The 17769-nt window shown below is 51.7% G+C and overlaps 1 protein-coding gene across 1 annotated transcript; it reads right to left on the bottom strand.

The window, feature by feature from the left end:
• Positions 1 to 1683: 1683 nt before the first annotated feature.
• On the bottom strand, positions 1684 to 17338 carry Mmp25 (matrix metallopeptidase 25). The gene is given in 12 exon segments (XM_059269648.1): positions 1684 to 1955; positions 2115 to 2372; positions 2456 to 2608; positions 2904 to 2986; positions 3885 to 3969; positions 4065 to 4241; positions 13268 to 13557; positions 13648 to 13783; positions 16057 to 16189; positions 16599 to 16723; positions 16726 to 16997; positions 17301 to 17338. Coding segments are annotated over 12 exon segments (2022 nt in total).
• Positions 17339 to 17769: the final 431 nt, after the last annotated feature.

The following is a 17769-nucleotide window of genomic DNA, read 5'->3' on the forward strand; positions in this document are numbered from 1 at the left end:
ATCAGTGTTTTATTGACCAATCAATCAGCAACACATTTGCCATACAGAAGATCCCACAGCAGTGGTCCCCAGGAGAGAAGGCAGCACTATGAGGAGACCAGGGCTCACTGTGCCTCCCACCTCTGACTTATAAAAGTGCAGATTCCTGGCCCCAACCCCAGAATGAGGATTTAGGCTGAGAGATGGGATCTGCATTCTTAAATTCCCAGGAGATGGTGCTGACACATGTTTCAAGCCCAGGACTTAGGAGGCAGAGGCAGGCACATCTACATAGTGAGTTCCAGGACAGCCAGAGCTACCCTGAGAAACCCTGTCTTGAAAAAAAATTCCCATGAACTTATTCTGATGAGGAATATTCCAGAATCCATGATCTAGCTCCAGGATCAATGGGGAAGTTGTGTTGAAGGAAGCTGCCTCAGGTTTCCTCACTCCTCACCCTGTACAGTTGGGCACCTGGGGAGTGATAAAAAGGCAAGGGCAGGGGCTGGAGCCTTGACTCAGTGCTTAACGCTCATGCCATTGTCATAGAGGATCTGAGTTCTACACTCACCACCCAGGCACACAACCACTCCAGATCCAAGAGGATCCAGAACTAAGGGACCCTCAGGCATAGGCCCCCACAGGCACAGGCCCCCACAGACACAGGCCCCCACAGGCACACGCCCCCCCCCACAGGCACAGGCCCCCACAGGCCCCACAGGCCCAGGCCCCCACAGACACAACTAAAATTACAATGTTAGAAGAAGAGGGAAGAGGAGAAGGCTGCAGCAGCCAGAGCGAGAGAGTCTGTCCACATCTTCCCAGCAGCACTGTGCAGATGGGAGCCAAGCTGTTCCAGAAGGAAGCAATGGTCACTTCAGTTGGTAACAGGGACAGGCATCATAGGATCCCTTCCCATTGAATTGAGCCATCCTGAATTCAGGGTGACACCTCCCCCCAGGTTGTGTTCAGGGATGAGGGTGACCTGAACTGAGATCACCGCGGCCACAGGAGAAACCCCACCATGTCAACACTGATGTCAACCAGGACTCAAAGCATACCCTCAAGGGGAGGTAGTGATGCTTGGTCTCTGTCCCCACCCTGTGGCAGTGACTGTCAAGGGACATGGAGAACAACACGGTCAGAAGGCTCAGGAACACATTCAGCGGCCACAGGAGGCACTGGAGTTCAATGTCCTGGTCCTGTTTAACCATCTAGTCAGAGTACAGTCACTGTGCCCTGTCACCAGTTAGACCAATTGTGGAGAATCAGAGGAATGCACATTCCCAGGAAGTCAGTCAGCACAGCAGAAAGCAGCACAACCTGAGGCAGGCGTGGTGTGGCCTCTGTCTGAGGAGACACGGGATAGGGCGAGCACTGACTGTCCAATCCCCAGTTCAGGTGGGTTCCTAGCACCAGTGGCGATGGAGAGAAAGGGTGAATACCGCCCCCTGTCGGTATCCTTGACTGTGGCCACAGATCCTGTGCCCCAACAGGAAGCAGGCTGGGGGACCCCCGGGGTGTCCGCAGGCTTCTGCTAGGAATCCACCCAGCAATGTGAGCCTGAGTCCCGCCTTGGGAACAGAAGTGAGGCTCTGCACCGTGGGAACAGACAGCGAGGTTCCGCTGCATCCCACGACCCCACGCCAGGTCCGGCTGCGGGAGACTCCCGCTCCATTCGGTGTAGGGAGCTGACACCACGTTTCAGCAAGAAAAGACAGCTCCAGCCAGTGAGGGCAGGAGGGGCAGCACGAGGGTCACCAACAGCCGCCCTGAGGCTTGATTGAGCTCACAGTGACAATCACAGGTTCCAGTTTTGGGTGTCGTTTTCGGGGAGTTGGGGATTTGAGGGTCATATTTGGGGGCAGGGCAGTCCAGCCACGTGGGCCCCATGGGCTGGGGGGAATCCGACTCAGATTTGACACTGCCCTTCGCAAAGCGCCAGAAATGGGTGCCCTTGAAAAAGTAGGTGTCACCTGTAGGGGAGGAGACACCTCAGAGCCCTGGTCCAGACCTGCCCCAAAGCCACTGCTCCTTTTCACACCGACTCCCGGGACCAGCCCCTCCGTTTCCCCCTTCTTCCCCTCTCCCAGAGACCGCAGTTTGCACACAAGGACTCCCAGGGCTCCCCACACCTGTGTTGCTGACGGTGACATCGTCTGGGGACGGCGGCGCCCCCTCCCAGAGACTCAGGGCGCGTGGGTAGCCAGGGTCCAGGCGCGCGGCCTCCTCGTCATAGCGCCAGTACTGCCGGCCTCGGATCAGGTACGTCTTGCCATTGAGAGGCCAGGAGAACACAGCATCCACTTCTTCTCCAGGGGGAAGCCCAAACTCCACCAGTGGCCGCGCTGCGCCCTCCAGCTGCCGGTCCTGGAACACCCAGAACTGGGGGCCTGGAAGGAGGCATGTTGGTAGTGGGGCAGCGGGGAGGCGCTCCTTAGACCTGCCCTATCCGGTACCCACGAGCCCTACCCACCGCTGAAAAGGATGATTCGGCCATCCCGGGGACGGGCATAAGCAGCCTGGATGACCCTCACGTGAGTGGGCAGACCCTCCCAAAAGCGGTGCAGCCGAGCTGGACGGGGCGACACCAGCTGTCCTGAGGGTTGGAGGCGCCAGAACCAGGGGCCTGCAGGGGATGAAGGGAACAAGGCCTGGGGATGTGACAAAGTAAGAGCTCATGTCCCTTTTCTGACCTCCCTCTATCCAACCCAGCGAGTGGCTGGGCAGGAGGAGAATTCCTCTATATATCAAGCAGATCTATGACCATCATTTTATCAGTTGCCCAGGATATCTCCCCCACACCACCCCACTTTTTTAACACCAAAAATCTCACCTCCCAGGAAACATGGAGCCTGGGTGGGTCACCTGGAGTTTGTAAGAAGCCAATCATGCAGATCCAAGGGTCATCCTAAGTGACTTACCTTTGAAGAAGAAGATCTCCCCTCGGATGTTGGCAATAGCATCAAAATTGCCCTCACAGCGATCAGGCACTGGTGCAGACGGCCTGGGAATGATGGCAAGTGGACAGGAGGTAGGCTTCCCTGTTCCTTGATCTTGACTAGGCTGGTTAGGACGCTTCCCATCTGCATCTTTTGTGTGCTTGTGTGTGTACTGATGTATGTGCATGTGTGTATGTGTGTGTATACTGGTGCATGTGCATATATGTATGTGTGTGTGTACTGGTGCATGTGCATGTGTGTATGTGTGCAGGCCATATGTTCACAGTGTATGTCTTGATTGCTTTTCACCTTGTGGTTTTTTTTTGGGGGGGGGTTGTGTATCCTTTGAAACAGAGTCTCTCTGTGCAGCCCCCACTCTCCTGGAACTTGCTGTGTAGACCAGGCAGGTCTTGAACTAACAGAGATCTACCTGTCTCTGCCTCCTGAGAGCTGAGATTAAAGGCGTGTACCACACCTGGCTTCCACCTTATTTTCTGAGACAAGCTCTCTTGCTGAACCCGGAATTCATTGACTCAGTGAGGCTGGCTGGCCAAATAGCTCCAGGAACCTGCTTGTCTCTGCCTTCCTGAGTCATGGGATTACAGACCCACAGCTCTGGCTCTCACAGGGCCTTCTCAAATCTGATTTCAAGCCCTCATGCTTGGGTGGCAGTTGCTTTGCTACAGGGGCCATCTCCTCAGCCCTGTTTTTATTATTATTTATTATTTTTATTTATGTGTGTGTATGCCACGTGTGTGAGTGTTTGAGAGGGCCACAAGGTGTTCTCTAGAGTGGGAGTTACAGGTGGTAGTGGGCTGATTGAAGTGGTTTCTGGGAACTGAACTTGGGTCCTCAGAGAAAAGCAAATGCTCTTAAACACAGCCATCTGTCTAGCACTTCCAGCCCCTTTCCATGGAGGACACTGAGCCAGGGAGCTGGTCACACGAATGGTCGGGGACTCACCTGTCAGGGGGCAAGGCTGGAGGCTGTGGAGGTGAAGCCAGGGGTTTCCTTGTGGGCTTTTCATACGGGGTATGGGACACTTTCCCTGTGGGCAGAGTCAGACAGATATGGGTTCCCTGACCTGCTGTATAGGTCATAAGGAGGCTACACTGGGGTGGTTCTGGCGTCCCCCTTCCATACCATAGAGCTGCTGCAATCCGTCACGGTCATCTTGGGATAAGCGGTATTTGTCAGGGTCACCTACCGGGCCCTGGTAGAAGGGTCTCATAATGGAGTTGGGAGCAGAAGAGTGGCCAAGGCCTAGGGCGTGGCCAAACTCATGAACTGCTACTGCAAACAGGTCGGTTCCTTCACCATCTGGGGACAGAGGACAGAGGGTGACGCTAAGGCCTCCCCACACTGGGAAGGGAGCACAGGCATTGGGTCTGCTGTCCCGGAAGAAGACCCAGAGGACCCTGGGGTGTGGACTCCAGCTCCTCTATCCTGACCCCTTTCTGAACGGCACCACCTGCCTGTATTCCTTCAACCATTCAGCAAATATTTTTGCTGTGACACTGGGCTACGAGGTGAAAGAAGCCCAAAGGTCAAAAGAAATGTGTCCTTACGCTGCCGGAGCCCCTCACCCATGAAGGGAAAACTGCATATAGAAACTTAGGGTGCAGAAGCCTGGGGTGCCCGGCACCTGGAGCATCCCCTGCCAATTCCTGCCTGTGGGTAGAAATCCCCACTCTGGGGACTGGAGAGATGGATCAGCGGTTAAGAGCTGCTCTTCCAGAAGTTGGGAGTTCAATTCCCAGCAACCACATGGTGGCCCACAACCTGATGCCCTCTTCTGGAATAAAGGTGAACATGTAGATAGAGCAGTCATATACAAAAATAAACAAATATTGGGGCTGGAAAGGTGGACCTGCAGTTAAGAGCACTGTCTGCTCTTCTGAAGGACACAGGTTCAATTCCCAGCACCCACATGGCGGCTCATCACCATCTACAGTGGAATATGCTGCCCTCTGCTGGCAGAAAGTGGTATATGCAGCTAGAGCACTCACATACATTAAACAAATAAATAAATGAATGAATGAATAAATAAATAAAACATTAAAAATCTTTTTTAAAAAATTAGAAGAAATAAAGAAATCCCCACACTGCTAGCTGTGGTGGTGTAGGCCTTTGTTTTCAGCATTCAGGAAGCAGAGACAGGAGAATCTCTGTGTGTTTGAGGTCATCCTGGCCTACATAGCAAATTAAAATCCTGCCAGGACTACATAGAGAGACCATGTCTCAAAAAAAAAAAAAAAAAAAGAGAAAGAAAGAAAAAAGAAAATAAAAGAAAAAGAGGCCCCAACCTCCTCTTCCCGCCACCATCTCCCCAGGGTCTCTTTCATTTCTTTTCTTCCATCCCTCCCATTCTTGGATCCACATCTCCAGGCCATTTCCCAGACCTCACATGTCTGCCCTCGTCAACCCCCCACCCCACCCCCACCCCCATCTTGCTGCCCTCCTCCTACTCAGGGAGAAGCCAGAGCTCCCACAACAGGCACTCCCAGACCACAGCCCGCTGCTCTGGCGCCTCTTCCCGCCACAGCTTCTTCCCTGGGGATCCCCCCCAGGCCAGGCAGAGCTCTGGATGCTTGGCTTCATCGACCTCTGACTTCATCAGCTAAGGTCTGTCCGGAAGACACTAAGACAGTTAACAGCCGGGCAGCCTCTCAGCAAGGCCCAGGTTTCTGAATGTTGTCCACCTCATAGTTTCTAACCAGTACTAATGATACTGAAAGTGAGATATTAGATATAACTGGTGAGCAAAAAAGCAACTTGCCCTCACCTGCTGAGTCTACCAGTGAAATAACAGGAAAAACACAAAAACTACTTTTTTTTTTTTGGAGACTGGGTCCTGCTATGTAGCCCTGGCTAGACTTTAATTCACTATTCAGACTGAGCAGGCCTTGATCTTGATTCAATCCTCCTGCCGCTACCTCCTAAGTATATGCCATATACTTGGCATACCAGGTAAATTCTAAGAGCAGCAAATGTTAGGCTTCGTTACATCTTAGACTGCTATCTCCTATCATTTTTTATTATTATGTATACAGTTTTCTGCCTGCATGTATGCCTGCACGCCACAAGAGGGCGCCAGATCTCATTACAGATGGTTGTGAGCCACCATGTAGTTGCAGGAAATTGAACTCAAGACCTCTGGAAGAGCAGCCTGCTCTCCAGACCCGTCTCCTATCATTTCAGAGGGAAAACAGTCACCAAAAGTCAGAGGCGGAGCCAGGCCGGAAGGTGAGTGTCCTGGTTGTGCCCCTGCCTTTTGGCAGGTCCTGTCTTCAGGTGAACCTGTTCCAACTACAATTGAACTTCCATGTTGGCTGCAGGTCATCTTATTGCTCTGAATCCTTTTACTGAGAAATCAGAGGAAGTTGGGTGTCTCAATCAGGGTGTTCTCTTTCTCCTTCCTTATCTCACCTCTCTTGGGGCAACATGGGGCTTCCGGGCCCCGACCCCTTCCTGCACCTTTCTCACGCTAGGCGGGTGGAGAAAATTGCATAATCACCCTAACGAACCCTGTGAGAGCCCTGGTAGACAATGTTCAGGGTCCCTGTCACCACCTGGCTTTCTTGTCTTTGGCCTAGCAGGTGGCTACTTTGGTCCTCTCAACTTCTAGGTCCACAGCCCCTCAAAGATGGGACCAGACTCAGCCCCACCTTGCCAGACACAGTGGCAAGTGTGCTTCCTATTTCATCAAGACAGACGGGGCTGGGGACGGACTCAGTCCAGAGAGAGCTTGCCTAGCATGCAGAGTCCTGGGTTTGCTTCCCAGTGCAACGTAAAGAAGCCGTGACTGTGCATGCCTGTGACGGAGAGGATTGTAGAATGAGTAGGAATTCAAGGTAATCCTTAGCAAGTTTGAGGCCAGCCTGAGATACACGAGACCCTTAATAAAAACAAAACAAAATCAGGGGGCTGGAGGGATGGCTCAACTATTAGGAATGTTTACTGCTCTTCCAGAGGACCCCACTTTTGCTTCCAGCCCCCACCTCAAGTGACTCACACCTGCCCGTAACTCCAGGTCCAAGGAAGTCTGTACCTTCCTCTAGTCCCTGCACACTCATGTGCACACACCCACAGACAGACAGACAGACAGACACATCATTAAAAACAACAAAAATGAATCTTAAAAATAACACCAGAACCAAACAAAGTGAAAAGGCAGGCAATGCAATGTAACGTCACTTCTGGTACACACGTACACACGGGCAGATAGCTTCACGGCTCCTCGATCACCTCTTGTCTCCTGTCCATGCCCACTTCTTTCTTTCTTTCTGTCCAGGCATCCATGCCCCCACTCTCAGTTTTGAGACAGTGCATATAAACTCTGTAGACCAGGCTAGTCTGAACTCATCTGCCTGCTTCTGTCTGCCAAGTGCTGGGGTGAAAGGTGTGCCCCCACACACCCTTTCTATCTAGGCATCCACATTCCTCCTGTTGACTCACTGGGAGATCCAGTGCTTAAAACACTTCGTCCTGAGCCACCCTTTCACTGGTCCAGGCTCCCAGCCTCACTAGTCTCTCCTTGCTCTTTGGCCAAGTTCTCAGTGGTTTGAAGTTCTCACTTCCTCTCCTCTTCTCACGCCTAACTCTCCAGTTTAGGACTCTTCTCACACCCAGAGGGCAAGCAGGCACCAAAAGGTCACTTGTCAGCCAGGTGGTGGTGGTGAGTTCGAGGCCAGCCTGGTCTGCAAAGCGAGTTCTAGGACAGCTGAACTGTTATACCAAGAAACCCTATTTCAAAAAACCAAAACCAAAAAGGAAAAAAAAAAAAGTCACTTGTCCCCACATAACTAAATCCCGGCCATGTGACTTACTGGACTTGTCCCCCGCGCTGCTGTGTCTAACCACTTCCTCTGAACTTCTGTTCATCATCTGGCAGCCTGTTTCCTCCCCACCTCCATTGTTTTAGGTTTGGGGGTTTTTCCAAGACAGTGTCTCTTGTCTGCAGGCCTCGTTCTTTGTGTAGATTATTCACCGATTGGTCATTTGTATGGACCACCCAGCATGTACCACCACCTCCAGGTCCCCATCTCTCTTCCCGGCCACCCACTTCTTAACTTCCAGGCTCTCCATTGCTCTGTACTTGACTTTTGCATTTCTATACTTTCTTCCTGGTGCCTCCCTCCCTGTCCCTCTCCAGGCTCAGCTCTGAGGGCAGCTGGCATTTCAGTCGGCAGCACTGGTGCCCACGAGGGAAAAGACCACAAGCCATGTGGCCAGCAGGCACTCTTCTTCCCTCCTCTCTCAGCTGAGGAAACAGAGCAACAAGGCAAAGTCATCTGTACTGGTTAGGAGGGGAGGAACCGGAGCTGACTCAGCCTCAAAGCTGAGCTGCTTGCACTGGAGGTGCAGCTCTGTGGTCTGCACAAGCTCCTGGCCTGCGTCTCTAGCCTCACAGTGCTGCAGGATGCTGCCTTGCTGTCACAGTCTGTGACTGGCTGCCAGTGCCCCACAGAGCCTGGGCACCAGACTCAACTATCCGCTCCCCACTCATCCTACCCTAGCGCAGTAAACGACTGATTGATACAGAACTGAGAAGAGATGGCCTCACACCCACAGTCAATTCTGTCCCCTCCTGCTTCCCTTTCTCCCAAGAACCATTTCCCTTGAGAAACTGCTTGCTTAAGAACTTCTATCTGGTTGGTTGGTTGTGGCACACGTCTTTAATCCCAGCACTCAGGAGGTAGAGGCAGGCAGATTTCTGTTAGTGAGTTCCAGGACAGCCAGGGCTACACAGGGAAACCCTGTTCTGCAAAACAAAACAAAACAAAAAAACAAACAAGAAACCGGGCGGTGGTGGCGCACGCCTTTAATCCCAGCACTCGGGAGGCAGAGCCAGGCGGATCTCTGTGAGTTCGAGGCCAGCCTGGGCTACCAAGTGAGTTCCAGGAAAGGCACAAAGCTACATACACAGAGAAACCCTGTCTCGAAAAAAAAAAAAAAAAAAAAAAGAGAAAAATATACAAGGAAAGAAAGAAAGAAAGAAAGAAAGAAAGAAAGAAAGAAAGAAAGAAAGAAAAAAGACCCAGGCGGTGGTGGCACACGCCTTTAATCCCAGCACTCGGGAGGCAGAGCCAGGAGGATCTCTGTGAGTTTGAGGCCAGCCTGGGCTACAGAGTGAGTTCCAGGAAAGGCACAAAGCTACATACACAGAGAAACCCTGTCTCGAAAAACAAAACAAAACAAAAAGAACAGTTCAGTGAGAGAGAGGGAGGGCAGGAAAAGAATTGCTAACTGAAACTCTACTTCTGAGAACCTGACCTAGAACAGAATTGGGAGTCCAAGCTCTAAAGAGGATGCTAACCCTCCCTGCTGCCTACACAGAACACAAACATGCTGCCAACACACACCCAGACCCACACTCACACAGCCTCAGCAGCCCACCGCTTCCTCCCCATGGACATAATGTAACAGAAGCAGTCTTCTAGGATGCCGAGCTGAACCTGGCCATCATCACCTCACCCTCCCTGTCACTAGGGGTCTAGTCGGATGGCAATCTGGACCTGTTCTGACTTCGCTCGGATCTGCCCCTCCACATCAGTCCCCACATTCTCGTACCCAGACTCTTTGGCCACTCCCTACCCCTTCACCTCTCTCCACTCTCCCTTCAGTCCACTCCCCATGCATCTAGGATGCAAAACTATTTGATGTGTTCCCATCGCTTCCCAAATCCTGTTGGTCAATCTGCTCACTTTCCAAAACCCTTTGTAACCTCAAGCCCACTCTCATCTGTGACATCATCCCTTCTTGTATAATATTAGAAGGACCAGCCTTAACATTATATTTCCCAGGGGCTCAGGAGAGAAAACAACGAATGGCGGGAATTGTTTTCGGGAAATGAATCTAAGTCCACCAAGCTCTGTGTCCGTCTACTTTATTCCTCTGAGATAAAATCCTGTCTACACAGCTTCAGTTCTGTTCTCATGCCTAGCTCCTCTCTTGACTGATTTCTCTCTATATTTATCTACTGCTTCCTCTAAGTTCTATCCTAATTCTCTCCTCTTAATTCTGCCTCATCTAGGTCCTTCTCATCTCGTTCTTACCCAGCTAGTACTTCCCCATCTGGCTCTTCCTCATCTTCCATCTCGTCCATATGTTCTCTCTGGTCAAAAATCCTCCTTATCCCTCTCAGTTCTCCATCCTCAAGTTCTCCTCTCCTCTCTTCCTCTCTGTCTCCTCATACCTCTAAATTCTATCCTCCCTCTCTGAAAATAAAACTGCCTTTTTATCCCTTTGACCCTTATCTGTCCAAGCTATCTGCTGTTTTTCTCCAGGGTTGGGGAAAGTGTGCTCGGTCACTAGGCAACCTGTGTACAGCTAGATGCCTCTGGTGATAGTTGAAGGGAGATCTGGAACTAGAGGTAAGATTTGGGAAAGGAGGAAATTAAGCTTAATTAGCACACATCTGCCAGGCCTTCTCAAACAAGTAATCTGGACACTAGGTTCTATTCTTATAGAGTACAGAGGTATCTCTGATAAGGTACTTTCCTCCTTCTGGGGATGGACCTGGCCGGATGCTGCCAATGACGATAATTACAGGGAGGCTTGAACTGGGGTTCTGGCTGAGCATAGCTGTCAGCACAGAAGGTTATCTAAATATTCCTAGAAGTGGTTAGGTAAGGAGTTAGCGGTCTATAAAGTTAGTAAGGCTGTAAGAAAGGAGGGTCTGAGCTAAATTGTGCAAAGCTATTACTTAAGGCCCACCTGACCTAGGCGGTGTCTTCTTGTGGAATTTACCCTAAATCAGGAGACTAGCATGTAGACTGTTATTCCTGTTAGTCCTTGAATGTGGCTAAGGGAGATATCTGATTCCAGTGCTGAAAGGGGAGAAACGCATGGGCTGGGGGAAGGGAAGCCTTTCCTGAGGCTGTTCTCCAAATACCTTGAATGCATATGTCCAGAGAGTGATCAGTCCACACTGTTAGCTTTCTTAGGGAAAAAATCAATTGGGAAAACTATGAAGGCACACATGAGTTTCATAACAGAAGACAGCTAATCTATAACAAGCCAAATAACATGAAAAGCTCCTTGGAATTTGGCTTCCTCTGAAGGAATTCCCTGATCCCTCTAGGTAGTGACTTTGCCATAACCAGCTGAGTTCTTTTTTTTTTTGTTTTTGTTTTTGTTTTTCGAGACAGGGTTTCTCTGTGTAGCTTTGCGCCTTTCCTGGATCTCGCTCTGTAGACCAGGCTAGCCTCGAACTCACAAAGATCCGTCTGCCTCTGCCTCCCGAGTGTTGGGATTAAAGGCATGCGCCACCACCGCCCGGCTTGAGTTCTTATAATACATTCCTGCGGCCCGTGCAATCCCCGCTGAAGCCGCCCACAATTTGGTTTTCCAGCCATGGATGCTCCAGACCATATCTCCCCCAGTGGCTCCTCCCACCTCTGGCTACATGGCACTCAGCCATCTCCCTGGCTGGTGTGTCCTTGTGTGTCCCCTACCTATGTATCTCAGACGAACAAGACTTTGTCCATCTGACCCGTGACACCTGGCGCTCAGCGCTCTTTGTTGTTTTGTTCAAGACTTGGTCACTCTGTAGCCCCAGGTTGGCCTCAAACTTGCTACAATCCTTCTTTAGCCTTCTAAGCACTAGGATTACAGGTGTACACATCACACCTGCTCGGAACCTTGTCTTTTAAAAATAAAATATTTGTCTTGAGTTGGAGTCTTTTTTAATTTGGTTTGGTTTTTTGAGACAGGGTTTCTCTATGTAGCCATGGCTGTCCTGGAACTCTCTCTGTAGACCAGGCTGGCCTCGAACTCACAGAGATCCGCCTGCCTCTGACTCCCGAGTGCTGGGACTAAAGGCATGTACCACCACGCCCAGCTCTGGAGTCTTGCTCTACATCTTCAGCTAGTCTCAATTTCACAATCCTCCTGCCTCAGCTTCTCAAGCCCTGGGATTACAGACATGTGCTGTTACCCTCAGTGCCACCACATCTGGCACATGTGTATATTTAAACAGAAAGAGTTAGCACTTCTAGGAAGCCTGCCCTGCTCAAGAGTACTAGGCTGCCACCTCCTCGGGAAACTCAAGCTGAGAACTTCCTCTGGCTATCCTGTCACCGTGCATAGTAATGAAGTCACTCTTCTACATAAGTGATGGACAAAGAGGCGTTTGAGTTTTTCACACCAGTCCAACTCTGAGCTGAGCACTTGACAAGGCACTTTTTTTTTCTTTCTTTTTTCTTTTTTTTCTCTTTTGAGACAGGGTTTCTCTGTGTAGCTCTGGCTGTCCTGGAACTCGATCTGTAGACCAGGTTGGCCTTGAACTCACAGAGATCCACCTGCCTCTGCCTCCCTAGTGCTGGAATCAAAGGTGTGCGCCACTGCCTGAGCTGGGCACTTGAAAGGCCTCTGTAGTGGTAATTTTGGATTGATTTGGTTGTGCCCATGTGGATGGGCCAAACAGCAGTTCAGATGTTGCTGTGAAGGTTTTTCAGAGATTTGACTACGATCTAGTCTCACTAAAGCAAGCCACTCCGGTGCAGACAGACCATATTCATCCAGGCCCTAAGAGCAAATGCCGGGGGTTCTAGGAGAGAAGAAATTCTGTCTCAAGACTGTAACAGAAATCTAGCTTGAGTTTTCACCCTGCTTTACAAATTTTGGCCATGCTAACGCCTACAATCTCCATGTGCCAATTCCTTAAGGTAAATCTCTTGTAGGACATCCCGGACTAAATAGCGAGCTTAAAGCCATCCTGGCCTATAATAGTGAGACCAAGTCTCAAAAAAACAAAAACCTCTTTTTAAGTATTTTATAGCAGTAGGGGAGGGCCTGGAGACTAAAGAGGTAGTTTAGTGATTGGGAGCACTGGCTGTTCTTCCACAGGATCCAGGCTCTATTCCCAGCACCCACATGGTAGATCACACCCTTATGTAATGACAGTTCCATGTCCTCTTCTGGCTTCCTAAGGCACCAGGAAATGCACCTGGTACAGACATTCAGGCAGATAAAATGTCCATACACATAAAATTAATCAGCTTTTTAAAATGTTTTTTGTTTGTCTTGGATGCAAGCTCTTACTATGTAGCCCTGCTGGGCTCACTATGTAGACCAGGCTAACCTCAAATTCACAGATAGCCACCTGCCACTGTCTCCTGAGTGCTGGGATTAAAACTGTGTGCTACCATGCTGGGCCGTATGTGTATGTGTTCTGAACCCATACATGCTGGACAAGCAGTATTACCACTGTACTGCACACCTCCAGCTCCTCTGGGGAAATCCCTGACTGACACAGCTTTCATCAATCAATTAATATAAACCCAGTTCTTCAGCACAGACAGATCTGAAGAGGGGACCACTCTGAAGATGGAAACTTTTACCTTTTGACCCATAAGTCCAGGTCTCCTCATCGTCAAAGTGAGTGTCTCCAGAGATGGGGTGCTCCCCAGGGAAGAAGGCATGAGCCAGGGTGCCACCAGGTCCATCAAAGGGGTAACTGTCTTGGTGGTAGCCCCGGGAAAAGTGGATAAGGATGTCAGGCTCCTGGTGCTGAGAATCCACCTCCTGGAAGGTAAGGCCTGACTCAACAGCCCAGACAGTCAGGGCATAGCTCATGAGGGTCCGTACAGTCAGCTGGCTCAACTGGGAGTTCTGAGAGAAGGACTGGATCCTGAGGAGAGAGGAGAGCCAGTGGCTGTGGAGGGAATGGCCAGCCAGACAAGTTAGCAGGCCAAGGGGAAGCACAGGCACCCAGACCTACCTCCACGTCAGGGTGCGCTTCTTCCACACGCTGCCACTCAGAGCATAGCGCCGCCGCCGCCTGACCAGCCCAGCAGGCCCCATAATATCAGGCAGGGAGCAGCGTGGCTTGTGCATGGTGGCTATTGTTACTGGGTCTGTGGGAGATAGGCATGGTGAGCAACAGGACAGTCTGTCATCATGGTACCAAATAAATAAGAAATTGGCTCAATGGAGCTGAACAGTTAGCTCAACAGTTAAAGCCACTGGCTGTTCTTCTAGAGGACCTGAGTTCAAGTCTCAGCACCCATGTGGTGGCTCACAATAGTCTGTCACTCCAATTTCAGGGGACCCGACACCCTCTTCTGACCTCGATGATGCATAGACATATATACACAGGCCAAACACCCGAACACATAAAACAAAAACAACTAAGTCTTTAAAAAAGAAAGAAATTGGCTAATGCCTCACAGCCTGGACCCAGACAGTCACTGTGAAAGCTAGCTGAAGCCAGGCACTCTCTCTACTTGACCAGGGGTGGACTGGCCATTGTAGGAGGCACTTAGAGGCTTAAGCTGGGTCTCTTGTACCACTTCCCCAGCCCCAGTGGGTGGATCTTGAAGGAAGGTACTCCAAAGGTGAAATGGATTGCATCTGTGTGTGCCTAGGGGTCCACGTGCAGCTGTGAATGTGGAGACCAGAGGTCAACCTTGGATGTCATTCTTCACGCGCTATAATCTTGGCTGTTTGAGACAGCATCTCTGACTTGGTGCAGAACTCTCCAGCTAAGTTAGACTGGCCAGTGAGTCCCCAGGATCTGCATCTCTACCTCCACAGAGCTGGGATGACAAGGGCATTCCACCAGGCCCCCTTTCAGCTGGGTTCTAGAGATCAAACGCAAGCCTTCATGCTTACAAGGCAAATGCTTAACCACCTAGGCCATCTCCCCTTTAAGGCCAGAGCTCCAAAAGGCTGCCATCTCGCCTGGAAGCTGCCCATCACTCGCTTTTTGTTGTTGTTTTTGTTTGTCGTCCCCCCCCCACACACACACACACACCGGCTTTTCAAGAGTTTCTCTGTGTAGCCCTGGCTATCCTGGAACTCACTCCGTAGACCAGACTGGCCTCGAACTCGAACTCAGAGATCCGCCTGTATCTGCCTCCCAAATACTAGAATTAAAAACGTGCGCCACCATCCCACCACCACCCTGCCTCATGGGATGCTGATCAGTCTGAAAACCAGCAGGGATCTTTAGTCTGCAACAGCTAACCATCCCTTCTCAACTTAGGTCTATCTGTAAAGCCCCTTTCTATGCATTTCCAGGAGTCATTTCACCCTCAGACGAGGTCACACCACATCTCACTGGTAGCAATAGCAAACAGTAACCAAGAACATAGTGATGTCACACTCTGTTCCAGGTTGAGAGTGAGCAGAGTAGGGGGAATTTTTTTCCAAGCTCCCTCTGCCTTTCTACTTCACTCCACATGAGAACCATCAGCTCTACCTCCAAAATACACTCTCGGCCACATCCCCACCTCTGCTTCCCAGCACCACCCGCAAAAGGCTCCTGGTTCTCCATCCACCCACCACTCTCCAATGGCAGACAAAAGATGCTGAAGGACAAACCAGAGCTGAGCACGATGGCCACTGTTTCCCGTCTATCTACTCGGTGAGGTTGAAACAGAAGGACTACATGTTTAAGACCAGCCTAAGCAACACAGAGGAATACCCGCCCCCACAATAAAATAACAAAAACCTGAAAGTCAGATGAAGCTGCTTCCCTCCTTTGAGCCCTCCTGGTTTCTTATTGTCCGTGGAACAAACCTCTTTCAAGGTCACCTAATCAGGCGCTTGCCTAAGCCCCTCAGCCTGCCTTTCACGGCAGGCAGATAAACTTGTGTCTGCTGCAGTTCTTTTGAAGTTACTGGACCACTTTCCCCCTCATTTCCCTGCCGCCGTGTCCTCCTATCTGTGATCTTAGCTTATAAGCTCACATGACATCTTTCAGAGTGGCTTGCCCGGCAGCGGTACAGACCTGGAATTTCAGCGCTCCGGCTGAGGCTGAAGGATCCTGAGTTCGAGGCCAACCTGTGCTATACAGCAAGACTGTCTCCAGAAACAAATCAGTGGCCTACCCTAACCAGACTAGCTCTTAGCGTTTGGTCTTCTTCAGAATGGCACCATCTGAAATAATTTTGCATGTTGATCAGAATGTCAGCTCCAGGCAGTGGGGGCCACATCTGTTCCATCCCTGCGGCAACATCAGAGGCTGACAAAGCCAAAAGCGGTTATCTGGATGCCGGCAGACCTCCAAGGTCTGGGCTAGGACCTGAGACCAGCATCTTTATGTGATTCAGGCGTTCCCTGTGGTTTAAAGACTCTGGGTCATCGACTGAGGCAGGACTGCCTCGTGTAGTGCAGGGCTACCTACCCATTTGGCCTGTCTCAGGCAGCCCGGCAAATCTCTGCATGACTTTGATGGCATCCTGCAGCTTCGCAAGGCTCTGCAGCTGGGCTTGGGTAGGATCTGCGGGCGGCAGGTAGCCATAGCGAGTCAGCCAGTCCTAGGGCACAGGAGAGGAACCATGAAGCACTAACAGGATGGGGCGTTCCTTTCTCACCGTTATTTGAAAAGTCCAACCCTCTAGGGAATCCAGAGCCAACGTTCCTAGCCCCGATGATAGGACCCACCTCCCTTATACACACGGCCAGGGTCCCCAACCCCCCGGCTCTGAGTTTTTCAATTCTTTATAGATGCAGCAGGTGAGGCCTCAGTTTCCCATTTCAGCTCCTTTCCACACTTCCGAATCTCAGCCACCAAACCACCAGAGAGAAGAGCCAGTAATCCAGGGCCCCAAGAGCTTCAGGACATTTGAATCCAGCCCGCTCTTTCCTTCATACTCAGGAGTCCGCCCTACACCTTTCCTTTTACAGGCTCTCTGTGATCCCAGGAGCCAGCCGGCCGAAGCTCACCACGCCCAGGCTCACGTCCTGCGCCCTGGGAATCGGAGCGCGCACAGGCTGCAGCAGCAGAACCAGCAGAAGCGCCAGAAACCGGAGTTCTAGCGCCCACAGCCTCATGGCGTGTTCAGCCTGGACCTCGGGGACACTCGAAGGAGCCCTGACTCCGGCCGCCCTGGAGGTCTGGAGGAGGACAGGGACCCGGCGAGGATCGAGGGAGCCGACACAGGGTAGTAGAGATGGGCAGGAGAGATCCGGGATCCTAGGAGGCACAGCATGGGCTGAACAGCGATAACCGAACGAGGGTCGAGGAGGGCTGGGGGTCCTCGGAGGGTGGAGAAGGCGCCGGAGGGGACAGAGATCCGGCCCCCAGATGCTGTCCCGGCCTGGGCGCTGAGCCAACTGCCCCACCTGCAAGTGGAAGCCTGGATGGGGCGGGGCTCACTGCGATAAGTGCTAAGGGTGCGGCGGGGGAAGTAGTCCAATCTTCCAATGTCCAGCACGAAGAGAGGGCCAGCCCCCCCCCCCCCCCCCCCCCCCCCCCCCCCCCGCTCACTGGGATGCAGCAGGGACTCTCCTGAGAGCTCAAGGACTAGCGGTGGGGCAAGAGGTCTAATGCGTCCTCTCCTCCACAGCCTCCGTCAGAAAAGTTTCTGTTCCCAGATCGGGGACTCCTGGAGCAGGCCTTGCTTCTGCTTCCTTAGGACCGCGAACCGGGGGAGGGGTGGCCGGAGCTCCCTTCCCCCACGCATCCTGCCGCTCTGCTGGGGGACCCCAGGCTACCGGCAGTCTGAGCTCCGCAGCTTCCTTTCACGGCAGGATACCAGCCCGGGCCAGCTGTGCTCAGCATGAATACCCCGGACCATTCATTGTCCCAACCCACCTAAAAGGCTCCGCTCTGAGCACCCGGCGCTGGCATCTCTAGCTCAGGGCCAGTTCCCATCTCATGGTTTTCTCCCCAGGGACTAGGCATTTAAACCCAAAACCTGCACACAGAGGAGACAGCAAAAGGTGGAAGAGGCAATCCTTGGGGAAAGGGCGCGGCCTGGGGACCAGCAGAGGCTCCCCTCCAGCCAAAGGAACCTGGAGATAGGGGACCAGACCAGTGGAGAACGGCTGAGAGGAATCAGGTTGCGGGTTAGAATGGAAGAAGGAGAATGGTCAAGGGAGTGTGTGTTGACTG

This window comes from Peromyscus eremicus, chromosome 8a (genome assembly GCF_949786415.1).
Source record: "Peromyscus eremicus chromosome 8a, PerEre_H2_v1, whole genome shotgun sequence".
In the NCBI taxonomy this organism is placed as follows: domain Eukaryota; kingdom Metazoa; phylum Chordata; class Mammalia; order Rodentia; family Cricetidae; genus Peromyscus; species Peromyscus eremicus.